The sequence below is a fragment of the Populus alba genome, chromosome 16 (genome assembly GCF_005239225.2).
Source record: "Populus alba chromosome 16, ASM523922v2, whole genome shotgun sequence".
NCBI classification, from domain to species: domain Eukaryota; kingdom Viridiplantae; phylum Streptophyta; class Magnoliopsida; order Malpighiales; family Salicaceae; genus Populus; species Populus alba.
The window spans coordinates 5,876,340-5,900,112 of record NC_133299.1 but is presented as its reverse complement, the minus strand read 5'-3'; the positions used below and the strand labels follow the sequence as shown (position 1 = coordinate 5,900,112).

Genomic DNA, 23,773 nt, shown 5'->3' with positions numbered 1-23,773 from the left:
TCATGGGCAAAGTTCTGGTACAATATTACTTTCTATGCATCCATTGGCATGACACCATTCCAGGCACTTTATGGTCGAACCACACCATCTCTTTCCAGAATATTTTGAATGGCTCAACACTAGTTCACGAAGTGGAACAGACTCTTCTATACCGTGATGCGCTTTTGCTATAGCGCAAACACCACTTGGCCACTGCAACCAATCGCATGAAACAGATTGTTGACAAGAAGCGTAGGGATGTGTCCTTTCAAGAAGGTGACATGGTTTTCTCGGGTTACAGCCTTATCATCAAAGCTCTGCATTCAAAAGGGTACACCAGCAATTAGCCTGCCGGTTCTTTGGCCCTTATCCAATTCTACAAAAGGTTGGCAACATGGCTTACAAACTCCAGTGGGTGAACGTATCCATCATGTCTTTCATGTCTTTCATGTGTCATTATTGAAGAAATATGTGGGAGATGCAACCGACACATACATAGATCTTTCGCCTGTTTCAAATGAGAGTGAGGTTGTCTATAAACATGAGGCTATCCTTGATCATCATTAGGTGAAGCAAAGTGGTAAGTTTCTTGCAGAAAGTCTAGTAAAATGGAAGCACTTACCATCACTTCCTAGGAGGCTACCTTAGGAGTGACTGAATCACTGAGTCATCAATTTCTACACTTGAACCATGAGAACCTTGAGGACAAGATTCCACTTTCTAGGAGGGGTATTGATAGGCCACAGAGATCTGGGAGAGCAACAAAGCTGAATCCCAAGTATAGTGAAATGCAATGAAGTGCAAGTGTAAAACCAGGATAAACCTGATCCACAGGCTTGATTGTAGCAAATAAGGGTGAGGGCTTTTCCACATCAACTAGTTATGGGGTTGATCAACAAAGGCTTGATTGTAGCAACTAAAAGCGTGAGGCTTTACCACATCAACTAGTTATGGGATAGTGTTAGACATCTAATTACTATTCAGTTTTCCATTTTGTTATATTTTGCAGTAAATTGAATAATATAATGGAACCTTAGATTTTGGCTATATATCCAAAATAGTAGTTAAAGTGATGTTATTAATAAGCACTGGAAAGAAGTGAAAGATACATAATTTCTATCTTGTGGTACGTTCTCACCCGAAGAGAATAATTGCGTTATTTTTACTATGGAAAATTGGCTTCTGACTGGACCTTATCATAACAGGAAAGCTTTTTCCCCATCTGTTTTACAGTACTTAATGCAACTCCTCTTAACAGATAAAAGAAGCCCGTGCAAAAAGGGCTAGATTCCGCACAAGTGTATTGTTGTAGCCGAAATAATTTCAATCAATATAACGAAACACCCTTCATTAATAACCAATCTGGACATCAATGCCCATCTGCACTGCCATCTGCAACTCTATTGTGCAGTAGAAAAATGGCGCTATGATAAATAGTGTTAGCTTGACCTCACCGACATCATTGCCCCGAGTTAGATCCAATTAGCTTGCATATAACCTGTGCCCTTTCCCCTCCATCAAAATAGCAGCAAAACCAGACCACGCATTCGGTAGCATCTTTGGAATACACCTAGACCTATGAACTGAACCCAGTGCATGTTGGGTTGAAATTGAAACTGAGGCTGGAAACAAGAATCAGTATCGTCAGGCCAGGGTATTCTGAACATATTCCATGGCCTTCTGTTTCACAGACTCAATCTGTTTTTCATCACCATAAGACTTCTCATACTCCAGATATTTCTTGAATAAAAACTGCAAATCCAGACAAGGAAGCATACATGAATGAGGACCAACATGAAAGGAAAAACCAGGACATTTATGCAAAATGGAGTCAATCAATTGCAAATAACACATACTTTCATCTTTTTAGGTGGAAGACTCAGACTAATTGCCCTCTCAAAAAGTGCACGAATCACATCTGCGTCTCCAAGTTTAATTTCCTGTCAGTTTGACACCAGGATGTAAGGTGTGTACAGTGAAATAATATTGTTAATTAAATATAAAAATCAAAATGATAAGGAAGCCTATTTGACGAAGCAATCAGAATTCAAACCCTGGATACTTGTGAATTAATTTGAAAAACATGGTAGTGGTTGGCAACTGCTCAATATATGTATCCAGTCCAGCATTTTATCACTAGAAAGATGTGCTAAAGATGTAGTAGAAGTCTTATCTTTGGCCTTTACCTAATGACTAAAAATCCATTCTTATATTTGGAAATAACTAAAGAATCTTACCTGATCAAGATAAACACTCCATAAGTCTGTTCTCTTTGGGTATTCTCTCAAAATTTCTTCAAACAGGGTTCTCCCTCTATCAGCAACCCCACATTTGAACTCACGGATAGCTGTCTGCGAGATGAACTTGATGTGCTTATGGCGAGGAAGGCATAAAAGAGCACGTTGCACAACAGACTGAACCCCATCTTGCTTTTGCTTGAGAAGCCACTTTACCCGTTTCAACCAAAACTAGAATTTCCATAGCTTAAATGTTCAATAAAGAGCCAGGATAGAATCTCAAATAAATAAATAAAGGCAAGATTCATAGAAGCATAAAATATACCTTGCATGAATGCTTGAACTTCTTGCTCATTTTGTCAAGAAGCTCCTCAGCTAATTTATTCTGATTAGTCTTCTTATACATTTTCAAGAGTGCCAGATGGACCTTCTTTGGATCACAATATTGCAATGCTCTCTGAAATACTTTCTTAACAGCATCCTGAAGAGAAACTCCAGATTGTCAAACTTAAAGATTATATATAATAAAATTAGCAAGAAAAAATTAAACTCTCTTGAATACCTCAGGAGGATTTCCATATTCATTTTCCAAGTTGAAGTAAGCCACCCAAATATTTAGCTTCTCATCCTCTTCTCGAATATTAATTGTATTCAAAGCCCTTCAAAAAACAAGAAGGCATCACGAAAGTTAAAAATACCATTTCATATGAGAACAACGATCATTTTCACTAAAATTTTGTTTTCTATTAAACTCCAGTTTCTCACTGCCTATAAGCTTCTAGAAACCTTTCCCTATTCATTAAAAGAGAACAGAAATTTAAAATCAAATAAATGCACAGAAGGGAAGTCAGCATCTGCTTTTTCAGTAATACCTTTCAGCAATAGAGCGAGCCTTCTCGATATCAGCCAAAGACAGCATGAAGCGCATGTATGCTATCCAAAGAAAACTGTTATTGGGAGAGCTTCGAATCACCATCTCAAATTCATCAGCAGTCCTTGGTTCATCTTCCTCTAGCCGTCTCTCTTCAGCAGCACTAATTTCTTGCTCACTGCACAGATGGTTTTCAACAATAATGACAAATTTGAGCAGAAGAAAATGATAAACATCCAGCCTACTAGCCTTTTATTATGGAAGGGAAATCAACTAGTGTCTGTTAAATGGACCTCAATTTCTTTGGTTTCTTCTTTTCTTGTTTATTCTTCTTAACCATAGTGTCTGCCTCGTCAATATGCCCTTGGTTTTGAAAAAGGACATCATCTGGATGAGAGTGCTCCATGTCATCAAGTGTGACCTCAAGCGGAGGAATTGAGGCCCTGGATTCTGCTTGGGCAAGAATTGAACCTTCATTCTGGCATTCAACATCAATGTTATGGATACCAAGCAAACTGCTCTCCGGAATTATTTTTATTTGAGCATTGCTGTCATCCATAGATTCATTTTCACTCATTTCTTCATCAGATTCTTCTTTTGAAGAGTTCATATCATCCCGAACATCTAAGTTCTTCATTCCAAGAGAGATTCGGCGCCTTTCCTCATCCACCTGAGGAAAGTAGTACATGGACAGTAGCATGTAAGCCGAGAAAATTCCATTCCAAACAAAAATACAGCGGGACTTGCTTAATAAGACAGTTCTTTTTTGTTACACTAAAATAATTTATTAAAAGAGCTTGTTGGAAGTCCGTAGCAAAGTTGCATGATCTAACTGGGAAGGAAACTTTTGATATCAGTCATATGAATCTGTGAAATGATATTAATACTGATCCAGTAATTACCGGTCTAACTAGAATATAATTAACAAAAACCCAATTATTTTCTATTACAAGAAAAGGGAAATCTACCTTCAAAATCTTTGCTGTAACCTTCTCCCCAGCTTTATATTTCGATTCAATGTTACCAATATGATCCAAAAGCTGTGACACATGACACAATCCAACCTATGCAAACAAATAGGATAAAATTAAAACCATAAGCATATGAGGTCAGAGATCATACACAGAGATGAAAGCATCATAGCTGCTTAAAAAAAAACTTGTTTTTTTCTTAAAAATAAAATAAGATACCAGCAAACACACGCAAGATATAGTTGAAGATACACCTCAAATAGGGACAATTAAATTATAAACTAACACGATGGATCAGATGTTACTGGAAAATTTAAATCCATTTATTGGGCCACCATATAAGCAATTTTGAAATGGGTTAGTAATTACCAAATTTGTGTGGTCAAGTGCGATAAACAACCCATATGATTCCACCCGTTTAATCCTGCCAGAAATTATTTCCCCAACATGTAGGCGACTCAGGTCACTCTTTTCAGATTTTGACACGTTGCTTACGCTCGATTTCAAGGTAACTTCAATTCGCTTTGATAGATGCTCCACAGATAGTACCCTGCAATCAAGCTTCTAAGTACATTTCCTCGCATAAAATCCATCATAAAACATCACATTTTTTCAGCCAACAAAATAGGAAGAATGGAGAAAAAATTACCGGCCAGTTAAAAGTTTCCCGATGGGGAATTCTTTTTCAGGATCATCAATATATCCCTCAGACAGATTTGAGAGGAGAATTTTTGCATCAAGTTTCCTTGAAAGTGAAATGAAACATCCTTTTGATGAAACATTCTTAACATAACCCTGCCAAATTTAGAGAATGGATTAAACAAACATGATACCAAGCAATATGCCCAAGTAATCAAGAGACAGAAAGAGAAAAAGAATATAATACAAGAGCATATTAAGAAGAGGAACCTATCTCTTACCTGCACAACCATGTCAGGTTGTAGATCCTCAATCTTATCCACACGTTTGCTGGGAGCATCCCTGTCAAACATGTAATGTAGTATTAAAAACAGGAGATTGCAGAGAAGACCAGAATAGGAGCTTATTAAGAGATCTAAAATCACAAAGGCCTAGCCCTCCTGCATGTTTAGTCACATAAGTGAATTTAAACAGAAACTTTTGTTTGGCGGTGTTACAGAACCAGAAGCTTTTGTGGTTTGTCATGCTGACATTTGTCCTAGGTTCCAGTCACCAAAATTCCAGTAGCTAGGGCCTTGAGTGTTGAAATTTATGAGCATGAGAAATGGCAGAACTTAAATGTAGGCTACTAGCTGAGCAGGGTTTAGGATGCACTAGATTCAACTTTAAACAAAAGGAAAGGAAGAGGATAGAATAAGAATTATAGAATTATGTGTGCGCTCTTATATTAATTGTAGCAGCATCACAAAGCTTTTCAGCTTCAATCAAAGACAATATCAATACATAGTATTTTTCTGTGTTAAAATCAACCAAAGTGGTCCCTGTCAAAAATAGAACCTAGCTGAAGATAGTATTCCTAGTTTCCTACAGATGCATACAAACATGGACCCACTGTTTCTAAATAGACTAACACACAAAGATTGGATACAGCAGTCAATCCAAAGCGAGTTCCTATTTTGTAAGGAATAAAAGTACCGAGTTCATCATTTCATTTTCATTAAGTGAAAGGCACCTCAACACCTAGACAAACCAGAAAAAATTACAAAATAGTTTAGCAGCCCCCTCCTAATCAGTTGTTCAACACTGATACTAATAAGATGAGAGCAATATTAGGAATTCATAAAGCTCCAAGACTTACTGATTATTCGAGAACTCTGCTGAATTTTGACCAAGCAAGCCATTCAAAGATAAACGTAATGACAGATCGATGTGGATGGTACCCTTGACTGGATGGCTTATCTCTAGGACCTTGGATTTGACAAATTGACCTTCTTTGTATGCAGACAATGGATCAGGAACCCACGAGTCTTGAAGTTCGGTAAAATGAACCCTGCCATGTATATGAGGACCAAGTTGCACCAGCAATCCACCAACACCTGGAAGTATCTTGGAAATTCTACCACCTACAATATCTCCTTCTTGAATATGAGCAGTAACATTGTCCCAGGGAGCATTACTCTGTAGGTCATCCATAACTGGAGCTCCCCCATCAACAAGAGTTTGAGAGGCAGCAAATGGATGGAGCGCCAACCGTAGTGATGCTTTCTCCTTGTTATAGTTCAAAACATGACCAGTCACGGCCTTCCCAACATAGAATCTTTTTTGGAATTCTTGAAGCTCAATAGGTTCACAAGCACTGTCGAGAACAAAAAGCTTTGCCTTCAAATGTCGAGATATTGTTAACCAGGCCCATTCACCGTCCACTTTATATACATAACCAGAGACGCGTTGCCCAGATGAAAACTCGTATTCCTTGGGCACAAGTTTATCCTCTATCGTGCACGAATCTGCAATGCAATTGGATTTCAGATCCATGAGAGGTAAGTAGGTTTGATTACAAACAGAGCAATAAAACACAGTTAAAAAGTACAGCTAATGCTACAGATATTTCTCCAAAGCACTACTAAAAAAGAAGAAGCTGTCTTCGCCAGTTAAGCAGACAATTCTAATCAATAGATATAAACAAATCACTCACCCAACCAAAGTTTCAAGCTTCAGAGAGTAGCAAGACCAAGAAAAAAGCAGTGATGGAAAAAAAAGGAATTAAAAGGAAAGGAAGGAAGTGGAGTTAGAACAATGACATTTGTGCAAACAAAGTGGTTGCAAAACAGTCATTGAAACAGATTGAAGTCCCCGAAAATTCCATGGGTATCAAAGCATCTACAAAGAATAAAAATAGAAAATTCCATCTAACAATGAAATGTTGCTAGGCAGCCTCACAAATACTCTATTCAAGAATAATCAGCACCATAGTGTTGATGTTTGGATTGAAGCCACAAGGTATTGTGATTCAATGAAACAGAGCAGAAGGAAGCAGCAGTTAAGGGATTCTTGATAAGATTGAGAAAAAGGATGTGATCTGAAGGCACTATGGCTATTAATTGCTTTAACACGTATTTTCACATGATAACTGGAATGGCGTGCTAAAACAACACACACATACGCACCCATGCCTAAAGTGATTTGTTTAAAGTTTGACACATGGTACGGAATGCTTTGGTACACAGAGCTGAAAGATTGAGAAATGTGTCCTTGTAATGCTGTAGCTGATGTGATCAAATTTAGACAATTTGATTAGCAAAAAAGAATCTGTCAAGAAAATAATACCAATGAGCTTGTAGCTCAAGTGGCATCCATGCCACCAGACCCAGTAAGAGGTCTTGGATTCGAGCCTCTCCAAAACAAATCAGACAAAAACCAAGCATATAGTGACCTATAAGAAATTTCAATACAAGGAACAATGCAATGCACATGATACCATAGAAAGTTGGCCTTGACATTAGAAATGCCAAGCAGTGAGAATCCAATGTGCCTTAAGCTTAATCAAAATCAAGATTTTACTTAAAAGGTCATTATTAGATTACACCAACCCCTCCTTTTCCCATCACAGCTTCATCTTAGTGCAAGCCAGTGGCAGGCTCAAAGGAGACAAGGTTATGAAAAAAATTCCAGAAATCATTCTACCTTCAAGCATTTTTGGTTTGATAGACAAATCCCACAGCTGACTTTTTTTATTGTCAGATTGACCAGCCTTAGCAATAATCCTCGCAGACACTGTTTGGCCAACTCTGAAGTTGCTAAATGGATTCTCCAAAAGACAATTATCGTTGACCTGTGCATGAGATTGAGAAAAAAAAAGAGCAAATTAAAATTCGCCCACTAATTAGAGAACAACCAAATCAAGCTGCGTGTGAAGGTTGCCCAAAAAAATGAAATTAAAAATGTTGAAATCAAATTATTCAGAGCATTCACCTCTGTTATATGAATCCTTCCACGGAAACCAATACCGAATTTCAATCTCATTTCAAGAGGCTTGATTTCAGTAATCTAAAAAACAATATCACAAAAGTAAAACATATATTTAAGCCTACACAATCAGAACAGGGTTGAATATAAACAGTGCATTTGGAAAAAACCACCCCCATAAACAATAGAATCATGTGAAGTACCTCTGCCTGAACCAGGGATCCAACATTACAGCTAGACTTTCTCTTGGCCTTCTTTGAACTGGATGTCTCAGTCACCTCACTAATAGATTTCAGAAGCAAAAGCAACCTCCCTGCAGTAGAAGGGGTTGGAAGAGCCATAACTGTGGCACTAACGCTGCATCACATAAGCCATGACAGATCATGAAGTTTAAACAAAGCAATCATAACACTTTTGTAGAGTATAAACTAGAAAATAAATGCAAATGTTGAATCTTACAGGCAACGGCCAAGTTTTATAAAATTTTATACACTTGTCAAGCTTTACAAAATTTTATTAAGAGCTTCCACCCATTCAAATGCCCAAACTTCTAAGAAAAAGAAAAATGATGACAGGCAAATATATACTGTAAGGATTATTCGCCAAAATCATACTTGCCTTTGTCCATTCAGAAATTGTTTCTGAGATATCTTTTGTGTATTATAGTCTGATACCGACGCATAACCTATGGCATAGTTATGCTCAGGAATTGACAGAACCTGCTATCAGCAGGAATACAATAAGTAAAAATAAAAATATTATTGACCACAATATATCATCAGATTTAACAGTACTTGCCAGGTAATTTTCTTTCACAATCTCAACAACTGCATTTACTGTTTGGTGCACCTCCAAGTCCTTTGACATCTCTCCTTTTCGTTTCTAAAATCAGGAATATTGTGTATCAGTCTCAAACATGACAAAAACAAAAAACAAGCAAGGAAAGAAACACATATACAGGCCTTAACCAGCACAAATGAAAATGCGAAGGAGATGACATGAAAGCTTATTCTTTAAACTTCTTTAGTACATATTTGGGTGTAAAGAAACTTTAAGCAGGACTCAACCTTCTTGTGAGTTAAGCTGTTAGAACTTTTGTCTCTTGATTTATCCAAAAACTCAAGCTTTAGAGATAAATCAACAAGGCGTTCTGTCTTGGCAACATCAAGAACAGCAGCTCGAACATTTGCACCTGCTTTCACAATTGCTCCACCTACTAAAGTGATTATAATGAATAAAGGATTAGTAGTTCGTAAATATTAATAAAGCAAGCAACACATATCAAGAAAAGCATTCACATGGTAATGAAAAGAAATAAATAACTTACACTGGTGATGAGAAACAAAACCAAAAACATCATTATGTTTCTCAAAACTGACAACAACACCGAATTCCTTTGACTCCTGAATTTTTCCCTCAATGGTGCTGCCAATATGAAATCCTTCAACCCACTTCAAGTCACGACCTTTAGAATCTGAAGATTGCAGATCAGCAATCTGGGGGGTGGGTGGGGGGGGGGGGGTTGGGGGGTGTTAGACAATCAAGCAGAATGTGAGAAATACAATGCATTTGCATGGCAATCTGAAGTTAACGGGATCCTACAACAAATATTTTGTCTTTGAAACTGGAGGGAACAGAAAACAATAAATTAAATATAGCACATTTAATTTTACCTTGTTCTCTAAGAGAAAGTATTCTTGAAGAAAGCATGCATCTGTAGATGAGCAGCATGACTGCTTCAAAGACACTGTTATTCTGCTTGTTTCATTGTTAACCTGGAAACAGCCATAAATAAATAATAGATAAATAGTCCAATGACAACAATCTGAGAAATTTTAGTCTCGGATAGTTCACCAACATCGAGTATATTACTACGAACAGATTGTCCAACGTAAAAGGCTTCTGAAAGCTGAGATCTTTGGTCATCCATTGCCTGACATCAAGTATAAGAGAATTAATAAAGAAGAAAAATGCAAGAAGCACAAAAAAGGAAGAGATTCAACTTTCTAACAAGTAAAACACACTGGGGCTTTCCAGTCTCTTTGGGTATCAGACAAAGAGACTCCTTTGTACGCCCCATGAACTGGAGATGAGAAAGAAGCTCAAAGAACATTCTATACCATAAAAGTTCCCGTAAAAGATTAAAAAAAAAAAAAAAAGTGGACTTCTGTTCCTTCCAGGTAACCCGCTAAAATGCAAATAAAATGTGGTTCTAGAGGTTCTGGCAGTACTTGCTCTTCCAAAACCACTGTAAAAGCATCCTTAGACAACAATCTTAAAAGCCAGATATTAAGAGTTTACCTTGCTTCTAGGGGAGAAAGCCGTCAAATTCCCAAGAAAGCGAACAAAGCAGCCAGTTTCAATCATGTTACAGATGTACCCCTGATTTGCAAATACAAGTTCAGATGCATGAAAAAGCAGAAACAATTACAATTTCCGAAGATCATGTCAAAATTCAAACCACATCACAACTGCAAGAGCTCTCCCAAAAAAAATATTTATAAAACTGGTCATGCAAGTAGGATGCAAGACATACTTACATGGACTATTGACTGAGGACGAATCTGGCTTAGATCCGAAGGAAGCTGAGAAGCAGACTTGATAAGAGAATATTTTGCAGAGAGAGCCAAATTGTTGCTCTCAATATCTACAGCAACACAAATTCAAGGTAATCAATTGCTAGTTCATAATTAATGTTAACAAATTTGCATACTGCAATGACAAAATATATGATCGGCCAGACTCTAATTATGTCAGAGCACCCAAAGCCCCAAAAATGTGACAAGATGCAGTAGACTGGGAAGATTTGTCCAAAAGGGTGGCAAAGCTACAAATTTTCAGTCTGACCCTTTTCACGTTACATAGCTTCATGTTATGCAGTAACCCGCTTATTTTGCTCGGGTATTAGCTTTGCATAACTTATCTTCTAACGAGCCTCTTTTTATTAATCAAGAAGCATGTGCAATTTGAGAATATCTTAAATAAATATTTTCCTTTTAGACTATATAAAATAATTAGAAAATGTCTTCCAAAAAACCTCTGGATTTTACTGAAAAAGCATGTGCAGTCAGAAAACATCTTAAATGAACCTTTCCCTTTTAGACTACATAAAATAAAATAATCAGGAAAAAGAAAGTTTTAGAGATCTGGTAAAGCATTCAAATGGAACAGCTAAAAAAATACCTAGGACCAGTAGTTGATCAAACTCGTATCCAGGCTTCAAAACTGACTTCATCAAGGCAGCATGTTCTGCATAATTGAAGACCAAACAAGGGTATAATTGAAAAACGTGAACTGCTATTTTTGCCATGTATACAAAGCAAAGATCAATACCATGGTGATCTGACAAATGCTCGGTAGCAATTGTCCCCTTCAAGTAGTCTTTTGCATTAACATAAACTATTACTGAAGAGGCAGTAACTTTATCAATAACTCCAGTAACCACACTACCCATCTTGATGCCATCTTCTTCAGAAAACCTGTAATTTTGAAATCGCAAATACTTGAATAATTTCGCAGAAAGACCAGTAATGAGACTCCAACTGACATTGAAATTGATATGATATCTTCCATTGCCAATTTACTCCTATCTTTTTACCCAGGGATCATGGGGGATGGGAATAGAAAATTAATTCAAAAGCCTTTTTCATTGCTTTGTGAAATGAAAATCAATTCGTAAGTTGTTCTTGCAGGGTGAAGAGAAAACAGCTTCAAAAAAGCACATAATATTGGACTTGGATACTGCTTCCTATCAGACAAATATGAAACAACAAATTTGCAGTTAACCCTAGAGCTCCCCTAAAGACCCATTTAACAGTCAACTTGAGGCACAATACTGCAGGTAAAATAATGAAGAAGTTACTTCATGATGACTTTAATTTTGACACAGGATAATAGAAAAGATGAATCAACTAGCAAACCTTAGAGGCTTCATTATGAAACTAAGATTGATCCTGCGTGAAGCAGCAATAGAACTTATTACTCTGCATTTGACAACCTGCCCAACTTGATAAGTTGAAATTGCATCACTTCCTGGTTCTAATCCAAGCTCAGATCTGCTTTAAAATGAAGAGCAAACAATCAGCATCCTCTACAATCAAACCAAAGAAGAAATCAATCCTAGCCATATAGTACAAATAGACCAACAAGGCCATTCACTATATTAAAAGCAGAACGCTCCCACAGAAGAGATCCAAGAAAATAAGAAGGGCAAAAGAAATCCCAAAAATGATCAAACAGGACTTCAGAACACAAGAAAAAGAGTACACAACATTTGCAATGGATTATTAAAAAAGACAAGCAAAAGCTAAGTATTGGCCATCCAATTCCAAATTAGCATATTCTTTTAGCTCTCACCCTGATCCTCAAGCCCAATAGAGCCATCGTTGATAAACATCGATATATCACTGAAGCAGAGTATCAGTCAAAATATATCACAAAGCAGAGTAAGAACAACTAGAGCCATAGTCAACATCCAAAATCTAAGGCCAGAACATAGAGGAAAGTTATACTAGTTGGAAGATGGATGAGGGCTTGCACTCACAGAGTAGAATTTGACTTCAATGCACAACAGACATGCATGAGCTGATAAACCGCATAAGAAAGTCAAGGACACCAATAATATTGTCAATGTCGTATGGTCTATATCTAAGATTTAGAAGTCAGGAAAGAATAAATGTACCATCTCAAGAGACATTAATTCATTATTCTATATTCCCTGATATTGTCTCTATCCTAATCCTCATTTCTATATTTGTCAAACCCTTCACAAAATATTGTATAAGTTATCTTCTCGTTAAGTATTCAATTCAAAGTGAAATGTCTCCAAACCTTTTCTGCAAGAAACATATTCAAGATTCAAAACCTGTAATCCCAGTTGTTTCTTGGACATCATTGCTGCTAATCCTATTTGTTTTACAACTCTAAATTCCATCTTTATTGAGCCTAAAACATCTAGATTCTTAAATTATCCTTCCCAGGTTGATTTAATAAGTTCTTATGAAAAACACCAGTGAATACAGGATATTGAAGGAATGAAAAAAACAACGGACTATATAGATAACAATTCAACAGAAAGTGTTGTTCTCATGTTGGCAAGATCAAGAAGATAATAAAAAAAATGCAATCTTGAGTTTTTAAGACTAGCCTGGGGGCAAATCCCTGGACTCCATTGTAAAAATGGACAAAGCATCCAGGCTTTTCAATCTTTGTTATCCAACCATGTGTTATTAGTCCATCAGTTGCATCAGAATATGAACTAAGAATTGGAAGTTTAGATTTAACCTGTCAAACCATAAGCCAACAATGTCCATCAGAGAATTAACTACATAAATTATTGAAAAAAATGAAAACGCAACTATTAACAACAGATTGCAAGGAAGCATGTGAAACGTCAAACACAGTAGCAAAGACAGCATGTGGTGTATATATATATGAAAACTGACAGTCACAAAGACCGCTGCAGTGAAAGAGAAAACCTATGACAATACATTTGAGCACTCTTGAAAGTGCTGCACATTGATGAAAAATAAGTTTCAAGTCATATAACATACAAGAGTTTTCTTGTGTGTCACAGTTATTCTCTTGGACTTGCAACCCAGCACACGGAAAAACAGCTCAGCTCCAACCTGCATAATAACACAGGTCAACTATAAGTTATTACCATGAACCAACAAACAATGGACAAGATGGTTGATGTCTAATCTAAGATCCAATTCACAAAAACACCTTAAAAAGCAAATTTGGTTAGAGCGTGACCTTGAATTTTTTCCGAGGTTTCGCAATTTCAAATTCAGACATATGTCGAAGCGGGCAAAGTGCCTTCACTCCACCAGGAAATTGTACAATAGCCCCAAAGCTGTCAACAGCTATGATTTTAGCCCTTGTTGCCATGCCTGGCTTGACATCAGAGTGGGTGAATACAGATCCTTCAAAAGCACTAGCCTGCACATACAAAAACATTATGACAAATGTTCTCATGTCACTTAAGGCAACCTTATTTTGATCTGTAACAGATATAGTCATATAGAAGATAAGAATAAAGCTAGACGCCTTTCTATGCAATATCACAAATGCACTTTGTTAATAAATAACTACAAATAACTTATGCAAATAGAAAGCAACCCCATTTGCTCCCAAGAAAAATATATTATAGCAGTGCAAGTCAGGCAATATACATTCATTTCATTTGAAGAAACATAGAAAACTTTATGAAATAGAAAAGCAACCTTCAAAATCCCCGTGGCAAGCCCTTCCAAATGCCTATACCCAAGGATTCGAACACGAACATTACTTCCTTCCTTGAACTTCTTTTCAAGCTTCCGTACCTCATCTTCAGCCACATCAGATACCTGCATCAACATAATTTTAATGCATTTACCACCATGAAGAACTTAATGATAAGTAAACAATATAAATATATTTATCATGAAAGAATAGGGCATAGAATATGTGAATAAATGCACAAAGAACATACATTAACAAACGCTGGAGTTGGCAGCGGAGTAGATGGGATTTCAAGTAGAAGTCCCATGCCTTTATCTACCCTGACTACTTTTGCAATGTCATAAATATCTCCAACTTTAACACTCTGCATTTAAACCAAAAATTAGATCTAGAGGGAGAAAGGCAGCAATCAGAAGATGAGCATTATAATACCAAGTAGAGCAAGTCAAGCATAATTGCATGTGCCACCATTATCAAGAGAAGCTCCACTATGAAATCAAGATGATATAAGTACAAAAAATGCATTATCATGCCCAGCCTTCAAGTCAGTGATATTCAACTCTATTGCTTTATCAATGGAACCAGGAAGGTAAATATTGATGCGCAGACCAAAAGCACACAAGGCAAGCCTATAATAGAACTTGTAAAACCTCTAGCATTGCAAAGCCCAAATATGAAGCAGTGCTAAGATCTATTACATTTGGTTCACATGCCTATAAGTGGACCCCTATTTCTGGACATCCCAGCTCACTCAGTCCCAGAAAAGGTTGAAGAATGCAACAAACAATAAACAAAGAGTTTGAACATTTAGTAAAAGCCTATAATAAAAAAACTCAAATTCCAAAGTTGCAAGTGCAAAAATAATTATCATACGTCCAAAGAGACTTACAGATGGCGGTGAATTGTTGTGAACAAGATGTTGATTGAGAGTCAAACCAACAGCTCTAGTTGAGGGATCAATAAATAATATACGAGCATTGACCTAAACCAAAAATAATAGCACTGTATATTAACAAAAACAAACAGAAAAAAGAAACAATGGTGGTGTGGCAGAAACATTTTTGGCTAACATGCAGATAAAAATTCGAGCTGCAAAACCATGCACATTATGTTGAAATACAAGTAGCAAAAAAAAAAGTGAAACTTGACAGAAACCACAATACTCTTCATGCAAAGCAATGAATCAATGCACTATGGTAATATGTACTCTTTACTATGTTGATCTGTCCATTGGATGACTCAAAGCATGAAGGCAGTGCAAAAGGAGATTATTACTGAACTTGGGTACTGAACAAAAGCACTGACGGATTGAGTGAGAAGTCAATACTGTGAAAATCAACAGAGCTAAAGGTGTCCAGATCAGTTGAAGGAAGACTTCGAATACGCACCTTTTTATTCTTGGCATAATCATCCTTCCAATTTGAAGTAGGGAAAGTATTTTGTAAATGAAACATATCAACCTGTAAAATGAAAATGAAATATAAAAATATAGGATGTATAGGCAGAATTAATGCATAACCAAGTGGATAAAAATATAAAAATATAGTAGCCATGGCTAGTCCTTGTCCTATCCATCTGTTATAATAAACTTTACAAATAGACAGCAGCAAACTTACAGTTCCAGTAAAGTATGTAAGGAATGATAACATTATCCCATTTTCAAGGGTCGACTGTACACGGGCATCAACCATCATGCCTGGAATGAGAAGATCAATTGAAATGCCCTTAAGATCCTTAGTCTGCATAAGAGTGCAACAAATAAATGTTAAAACAGCACTAAATCCATTGGAAAAAAAAGAGATAATAGAACCTGAAGGTGATGGGATAACTTTAGCATACCACACATTTAGACACTGTATCTGGGTCAGAGCTCAGATAAACAACTTTCCGAGTTTTATCAATCCTTGTAACAATCCCCTGTAAAAATTGCCCAGTTTTCACTTCAGAATCCCTGCTCTCTACAACCAAGAAGAAAAGAAGAATAAGATGTTGCTGTAAAGATTATTAAAACAGTGAAGTATGCATTTTATGGGAAATAGAGAAGCATGAGGCGAATGACTTGCAACTATGTAACATGCTGCAGAAAAACTTGACTGGTACTTACCAGCTTGGCTGTTCTTTGGCAAAAATCCCATAAACGATGACAAACCAAAATGCAGGATGAAACCATGATCTTCAATGCTTTTGACATATGCGGTGAGGACCTATAATCATTAAATGGTGGGCAGATGGGATTACCAATCTATAGAAGACATATAAGCAAACAAGTTAACACTGTTTCATTACATCCTTGATACCTTCGAAAGATGCATACCGTGATAACCTACTAGTAGAAGAGATAGATGCCAGTTATCACTTTGTTCAAAGACAAAATTTTGGTTCAGGAACATCTTTGTAGAATATTATAATGTAGTTCAAGCTATCATTTTCTTTTCTTTTTGTTTTTGGCTTGAGTAGCACCAAAAATAATGATGTGATGTCTACTCAAGTAGATTTTAACAAGGAGTCCATGAACTGCACACTCCACGCTACAAAGCCCTGTGCCAAAATGATTGGTTATTGGTCCAACAATATAAAAATCCTGAGTGGATAGTACCCAAAAGACTGATTCTGAATCCTGGGATCTTTTCCCAATAAACAGTTTCTAGTTGAAGAAAATGTACCAAGTAATTGAACCATAGATCATAAATATCTAATTACATGTACATAATTTATCAGTACAAATTTTGGCCCCAATTGGGATGAGCACCAAAGATAACGATATCTTTTCCATCTTTCCGATTACACATTGTTGCTCAAGATCTTTGTTCCCTACACAGACCCAACTAAAAGGGGGGTCACTTGTGATGGACAATAGTTAGCAAACATAAGTTTTTCACAAGAAATATATCAATTTGATGTAAATCCTAGTTTCACCACTCCATTTTCAGACACTAGTAATTACAAGTTAAGGAAAAAAGAAACACCAAGTTAATCAGAACAGTTTCAGGGTGATAATAGAGCTCATTGAATGGAATGTTTGACTGGGTATCAATGTGATTGTTGCATAGTTGTGGCAGGACATCATCTTAGAGAAACATAGCAGGGCTATCCAAGTCACTCTAAGTTTATATCAGTTATGCTAGTTATATGAGACTAGGAAGCTAGAGGCCCCAGTATCCACCCTCGCCAACACATAAATTATATTAAATCTGGACTAAACCAGGCAGCCAGGCCTTTGCCACTGCTGATTCAGTTAGCCAGATTAGATTGTTGAGATAGTAACAGTACCGTCCCAGGTATGAGAACAAATATTTAGAGGCCCACCCGGCATCAAGAGAGCAGATAAATCTTAGTGAGCCATCTATAAACATGTAATCCACTAAACAAATATATCAATGATTGTTCTTTACATATTTTTAAGTAAACTCGTATCCTAAATGAACCTGCTTCAAATCCAGTTTAAGTTAGAAAGCACTCTCATTTTAAAAAAATGATATTAATATCTAGCAATGAAAGGTTATCAAGGTCCATGCTATTCATTGAGTTGTCTTACCATCCCTTCCTTAACAGCATCTAATGAGAAGCCATTGTGCAATAACGAAAGGCGCAGAGAAAGCCAAATCTTTCTTTTCTTGTTATCGTTTTTATCATCATCCAACTTCAACACAATGCATGACACCAGCTGCCCTACATGGAATACACTTGGAAGGCTACCTTCACCATCCTAGTAAAGAAGAGAATAACAATGACAGCAAATTATTGAATAAAAGCATAATAATACCATAACTAAGATTTAAAAAAGAAAAAGAAAACAAAAAATAATAATAATAATTGTGAATTCATACAAGCTTATAATACCTCAATTTGATCACTCAAAACAGGATCAACTGCATCCACAGAACGTACTAATCCACGCAATCCTCCAGGAAGACTAATTACAAGGTCCTTCTCGTTTACTTCAGTAACAACTCCCCAAAGCTTCATTCCAGGAGAAATGTTCTGTGCACAAATTAAACATGAAAAACTTAAACACCGCCTATAATATGAACAAAATAACTTTTTCCACTTTCACAGTGATTAAATTTTCGGTTCATACCTTCATTGTAATCTTATTAGCAAAACGAGGCAGTTTTCCAGTTAAAACATCGCCAAAAAGGGAACCTAAATCATCTCCAGATAATTGACTACTCTTGTTTTGAAACTTCTTCCCCTTCTTATTCTTCTTATTCAAACGCCTCTCCTCCCCCTCGAATTCTTCATCAACTTGTGCTCTAATTTCCTCTCTTTCTCTCTGACTCAACGAACTCTTTCCACCTTAAAAGGCAAGAGGTCAAAAATCAGTAAAACAGAAATAGTTTTCTTTCCTCGACAATTTATCCCAAAAAAATCAATTCAAAGCTTCAATAATTATTCAATAATCTCCTTTCAAAATACACGTTCAACTTTTCTCGGGAACCAAGCAGAAAATTTTAGGAGATTGAGAGACTTTGTTGAAAAACCTCGAGGGAAGTCAGGGACGTCATCTTCAAGTTGCAAAGCAATAGACGCATCTTTTACGACGGCGTCGTTTGAAAAACTCTTCTTGTTTTTCGTCTGCTTCGCTTTGAATTGCTTCTGTGATGCTTTGTTGAATTTTGGACCGTCGTTTTGTTTTGGATTCTGTTGTTTTTTCTTTGAGGGAGCTGCCATTTTCCGTTACTTGCGTGAAAATAATCAGCAGCCCTTTTCCTTTTGGTTTTTCGAAATAGAGTTGAAATGGAGACGGTGACTGATAAAGAGAATCAGGGTTTTGAAAGGGTTTTTGGATTTCGAAGTGACGATGCTTGTTATTACTAAGCCCTAGCAAATTAGCCCCCGGGTCCGGGTCGGGTCGGGTCGGCTTTGCGTGGGTTTTTAATGGGCCGTGGGATTTTAGCTGGTCGACTTTAAGTTAGTGGGCTTTATTCCATCCAATTTTCATTTTATAATTCGAGTCGAGTAGCTTCGCATCATTAACCATTAACAAAAGTTAACTGGTTGTGAAGTGAAATTACTATAAATGTAGTCTTTACTCTTAACATTAAAAAAAAAAAAAAAAAAAAAAACTTATGACTAGCGAAGCAATATGATATTTTCACGAGTTTTATTAATTATTTTTTAAATTAATTAGTGGCTTATAAATCTGTTTAGAAAATAAATGTAATAAAAGTAATTTTTTTAAATGATATGAAGCATTTAAATCTACATACACCATCGTTGACACCTCAACAAGATTACGAGTTTATTTAGAAATATATTGTAATTATTTTTACTTATAAATATATTAAAATAATATTTTTTAAAATTATTTTTATATTAGCACAATAAAATATCTAAAAACATAAAAAAATTAATTTAAAACAAATAAAAAATAAATAAAATTAATTTTTTAAAAAATACTTTTAAAATAAAAAACAAGCAAGAGAATAGACTCGAATGCAAATGCCAGGAAAGAAAAATAGTTCCTTTCATTTATGCTATTATTTCTTGGCGGACTAGGAATAGATTTGAAGACTATATGCCAAGAAAGAAATCTCTTGCAGACAAGGCAGTTCAATTGAAAGCGTTAGAAATGTGATAGTATATCAATATTTTAAAAAATAAATTTTGCTTAAAAATTTTTAAAAAATTATATGTTTTGGATCGTTTTTTGATACGCTAATCTCAAAAATAATTTTAAAAAAATAAAAATAAAATTATTTTAATACATTCCAACATGAAAAATATTTTAAAAAACAACTATAATCCTAAACATACATATGTTTGGCACAGCAGTGATTGAAATACTATGTTACTATATTTAAATTTATTTTTTTTATATTTTTTAATTATTTTGACATGTTGATTTTTTAAAAAAATATATTATTTAAAAAAAAAAAACAATATAGAGGTCACTACTTGTAACATAAAGGTCCATGGTCTATCCGTATAATTGTTTTTCTTTAACAAGACTAAGTTCTTCACCCATAAAATGAGATTCATTGAGATACATGGAAAATAACATAAACTAATAATGGATAGATTAAAAAAGTTAATTTTGCAGGTGTAGGTATTCTCTGACAGAGTATTAAATTCAAGGGTATATTTAAAATGTTATGAAAGTTTAAGACTATCATGTTTAACAGTCAAAATTTGGTTGGAGACCCATGGACCTGCCCACAGCGTGAATCTGCCACCAGACGCACCATGCATCCACACTCGAGAGTTGGATGAACCCAGGGTGTTCTTTAATGGGCTGAGCCTGAGAGATTTTAATTTTGAACGATTTAAATCAATGAGCTATGGACTGGCCCTCATGAAACCTTGTCTTTCACGATGTGTAATCCAAACAGTAAGAGAGAAGCAACGCCGTCTATTGACGGCTAGATTTTGGAAGACCGGTTGCGGACTTACAACACTGCGATGCATGTTAACATAGGCTATGGGAAAGAAGGTTCTCGAATCTCGAGTTTTAAAAGGGCCCATCGTCCTTCATAGAGCTTGCTTTCCCGTGTTACCTTCTTTCTCGTGGAAACCTCTGGAAGGAGAAGCAAAACCGATATCGTTTCAGGTACTTTTCTCATTCTCTCTGCTTCTACTTCTCTTGATCTTTGATATTTTCACCAATCTTTATCTCTCAATTCTTCAAATAATCTTTCATTTTGTGTTTTTATAATCTAATTTTATTGTAAATTATGAGAGGAGAGGCCGAGGAAAAGCTTGGACGTTTTTTTTTTAATTGTTTTTTGCTTTATATATATTTTTTTTTTTTTTAAGGAATTGGAGTTTTATGAATATTAAAAACTATTGGTTTTTGTATTTAATCTTAGTGGTTGTAAAATATGGTTTTTCTTTGCTTGCTGCAGGCAGTGATATTTGTAGAAAATGAGGGGAAGAAGCTACAGTTACAGTCCCTCACCCCCAAGGGGTTATGGGAGGAAACATAGGAGTCCTAGCCCTAGGGGTCGGCATGGAGGTCGTGGTAGGGATCTTCCCACTAGTCTTCTGGTTCGCAATCTTCGTCTTGATTGCAGGTTTGGCTTTTCTCATTGATTTCCTGCTGTTTGAATTCACGTTCTTGATGTTCATGTAGTCATCTGTTGCTTCATGTTTTGCGCAAATTTGGTTCTGCTTCAATTTTTCTCGCTGTAAATGTTGTCAATTATATCCATGTTATTATTGTAATAGTGGCCTCACTTAGGACGAGATGTGTATAAAATGTACACTGCCTTCAAATTATTGTAGCCAAAGCTACCTTTTTTTATCTACAGCTGTATTTGTGCTGGTCAAAATGAAGAGAAAGTGGGGCTATTCATCGAGCGGTTTCTTTTTCTTGTTTTCTTTGCAGGCCTGAAGATTTGCGTGGACCGTTTGGTCGGTTTGGCCCTCTGAAGGACGTTTACTTGCCCAGAGATTATTATACAGGGTAAGATGAACTCCTTTTCACTCCGGGCCAAAGCAGTTCTAAAGAAGAACTAATTAGTTTGCCTATAAGATATAGCGAATCCAGTAATCATGTCTTTAGTTTTGTCAATTTCTGTGTTCAATTTTGGTCTGCATGTCATTTATCTTAATTAATCTCAAAACTATCTAGTCTGGGATTTTTTCTTATTATGTGCCATTGGTTTATGGGAATTTGGTTGTTTTTATTGAAAGTTGTGAAGACACAAATGAAGTAATTAGAGCGAAGACAAGAATGAAGTAGTAAGAGTGATGGCAAGAAGGAAGTAATGAGAGTGTTGTGAAGACATATTCAAGTAATGAGAATACTGTGCATGTTAATGTACATCAAGGTTGTGGGGAAGGTGGGTTTGAATACATTCTGAAGAAGTTCAAGTGTTGAAGAATTTCTACTCAATTTAAAATTTGGCTTCTACAAGGTTAGCAGCCATATGATCATTTTATTTCCATGACATGAGTGTCAGCAAGTGCTTATCATGATCTTCCACGTCAAGCCTGGAGTCTGGATACTGTCTTTGGGCATTCAGGACACCTGTTTATGTTCATTTGTCTGAATTCACTTTGCTGTGTCGTCTTTATGTATTTGGTTGTAGGGAACCTCGTGGCTTTGGATTTGTCCAATATTTAGAACCAGCTGATGCTGCAGATGCTAAGCATCATATGGATGGTGAAATTCTTTATGGACGGGAACTGACAGTTGTTTTTGCTGAGGAAAATAGGAAGAAGCCTGCAGAAATGAGGGCAAGAGGTCGTGTGAGGTAACTGTGGTTATTTTGCTGAGTCCGCATTCATTGAATACTGATGCATTGTATGGAAATTTGGATTTGAACCTTCTTTTCATGCAGACTGATACAAGAGATTATACTTTATATGGTTGCTGTTGCTGAAACACCAAACACCATGAATTTTAGGTTGCCCATTTTTGCGGGCATATAGAGTGCTGATTCAATTTTTTTAAGAAAAAAGAAAGATGACAGTTAAGGTAGTTAGTATTGCTGCCAGTTTTGATGACTGCAAAGCTAGGTCTTGAGTTGTTAATTTGTGCACAATTCATTGTCAGCGGTGGCCGGTACAATGATCCCAGGTGCTCTCCATCACCACGCTATGGACGGAGTTATTCTCGTAGTCCTGTGTATTATTCTCCTTCCCCCAGGCGAAGACACTATTCAAGGTCAGCTCCCACTTCTCTTTATCAATTTAGTTTAATGAAGTAGGACCTGTTTTCCTGCAATGTGTGATGGATTTGGAAAAGCAGTTTTTACCAATATAATATATTTTGGTAATCCATACAGACCTGTTTCTCCTAGAGATAGAAGGTATAGAGACCAATCCTACTCAAGGTCTCCTTATGGTTCAAGGAGCTATAGCCGGAGCCCAGTTAGGAGCCGTAGCCATAGCCGGAGCCTGGAGTACTCTAGGTGATAAGCAACATTGGCAGCCAGTAAGACCTGTCGCGAGTTACTAGTGGGGGTTAATGATGTGTCAGTATGATCTGATTGTGGAGTTTCTAGAGTTGGCAACTAGTTAGAATAATGTTTTATTAGATGTATCGTATAAACTCAGTTTAAGCATTGATAACTGCTGATTATATGCCTTTTAACCCTTATTCTCCAATGGTTTGTGAAGGGATATCTATAGATGTGGTATGCTAATGCTTTACTCATTTTGCTATTCACAAGTTTGTAGATCAATACACAATTTCGCATAAACTACACTAGACGAAAGTTAAATGGTTCTATGTATAGAAATATCTTCCAGTTTTAGGGGGGCTTTTTGGCCTGCGGCTGCGGGAATTTTTGGTAATGTTATTTATAGGGTGTTTAGAATGGCGGTGGCAGATGATTTTTTTTAAGTGTTATTTTATATTTGAATATATTAAAATAATATTTTTTTAAAAAAATAATATGAAAATATAAAATAATTAATATATATATATTTTTTTTTTTTAATTTTAGATGGGCTATGTTTGTTTTTTGAAAAGCGAGAAACTATTTTTCACTTATGTTTGTTTATTATTAGAATAGTAAACGAAAAAATATTTTCTAATTAAAGAAAAATTTAGTTTGGTTTTTATAAAAATATTTTTTTGAAAAATTTAGATGGAAAATTCTTTGAAAAAAAAAAATTCTGAAATATTATATTATTTATTGTTATATTAAATTTAG

At 36.0% G+C, this 23,773-nt stretch overlaps 2 protein-coding genes across 4 annotated transcripts; one reads left to right on the top strand and one right to left on the bottom strand.

Annotated features, from left to right (window-relative positions):
- Nucleotides 1-1,037: 1,037 nt before the first annotated feature.
- Nucleotides 1,038-18,969, bottom strand: LOC118050032 (rRNA biogenesis protein RRP5). Of its 2 annotated transcripts, XM_035060247.2 has the most exons (40): nt 18,650-18,969; nt 18,247-18,464; nt 18,009-18,149; nt 17,704-17,874; nt 16,273-16,372; nt 16,008-16,126; nt 15,785-15,907; nt 15,557-15,628; nt 15,058-15,150; nt 14,419-14,532; nt 14,171-14,293; nt 13,701-13,886; nt 13,496-13,570; nt 13,090-13,226; nt 11,864-11,998; nt 11,277-11,422; nt 11,127-11,192; nt 10,484-10,590; nt 10,245-10,325; nt 9,802-9,876; nt 9,617-9,718; nt 9,271-9,439; nt 9,011-9,159; nt 8,742-8,825; nt 8,562-8,662; nt 8,147-8,300; nt 7,950-8,024; nt 7,662-7,809; nt 5,836-6,484; nt 4,979-5,039; nt 4,708-4,853; nt 4,428-4,608; nt 4,056-4,151; nt 3,381-3,757; nt 3,089-3,265; nt 2,779-2,875; nt 2,542-2,697; nt 2,217-2,447; nt 1,836-1,919; nt 1,038-1,731 (listed from the first exon to the last, which is right to left on the bottom strand). In XM_035060247.2, exons 1-40 carry the CDS (start codon nt 18,837-18,839, stop codon nt 1,624-1,626), a joined length of 5,817 nt encoding a protein of 1,938 aa, XP_034916138.1. In that variant the 5' UTR covers nt 18,840-18,969; the 3' UTR covers nt 1,038-1,623. The 2 variants fall into 2 exon arrangements, with proteins under 2 accessions (XP_034916138.1, XP_073261303.1); XM_073405202.1 differs by lacking the exons at nt 17,704-17,874; nt 18,009-18,149; nt 18,247-18,464; nt 18,650-18,969 and adding an exon at nt 16,466-17,697.
- A 1,595-nt stretch (nt 18,970-20,564) lies between these two features.
- On the top strand, nt 20,565-23,279 carry LOC118050040 (serine/arginine-rich SC35-like splicing factor SCL33). Of its 2 annotated transcripts, none has more exons than XM_035060260.2 (6): nt 20,565-20,718; nt 21,014-21,181; nt 21,496-21,573; nt 22,202-22,366; nt 22,669-22,779; nt 22,901-23,279. In XM_035060260.2, the coding sequence occupies exons 2-6, from the start codon at nt 21,033-21,035 to the stop codon at nt 23,028-23,030; spliced, it is 633 nt and encodes a 210-aa protein (XP_034916151.1). In that variant the 5' UTR covers nt 20,565-20,718; nt 21,014-21,032; the 3' UTR covers nt 23,031-23,279. The 2 variants fall into 2 exon arrangements, with proteins under 2 accessions (XP_034916151.1, XP_073261240.1); XM_073405139.1 differs by having other exon boundaries at nt 20,592-20,718; nt 21,018-21,181.
- The last annotated feature ends 494 nt before the right edge of the window (nt 23,280-23,773 follow it).

What these genes read in the sequence shown, in the direction of transcription:
- LOC118050032 (XM_035060247.2), bottom strand. Translation starts at nt 18,839, where the DNA reads ATGGCAGCTCCCTCAAAGAAAAAACAACAGAATCCAAAACAAAACGAC. An exon ending in CAATTTCTGAATGGACAAAG is followed by an intron (nt 8,301 to 8,561) that starts GCAAGTATGATT and finishes TATGTGATGCAG; the next exon opens with CGTTAGTGCCACAGTTATGG. An exon ending in AACCTGACATGGTTGTGCAG is followed by an intron (nt 4,854 to 4,978) that starts GTAAGAGATAGG and finishes TAAATTTGGCAG; the next exon opens with GGTTATGTTAAGAATGTTTC.
- LOC118050040 (XM_035060260.2), top strand. Translation starts at nt 21,033, where the DNA reads ATGAGGGGAAGAAGCTACAGTTACAGTCCCTCACCCCCAAGGGGTTAT. An exon ending in CCCAGAGATTATTATACAGG is followed by an intron (nt 21,574 to 22,201) that starts GTAAGATGAACT and finishes ATTTGGTTGTAG; the next exon opens with GGAACCTCGTGGCTTTGGAT. An exon ending in AGGCGAAGACACTATTCAAG is followed by an intron (nt 22,780 to 22,900) that starts GTCAGCTCCCAC and finishes TAATCCATACAG; the next exon opens with ACCTGTTTCTCCTAGAGATA.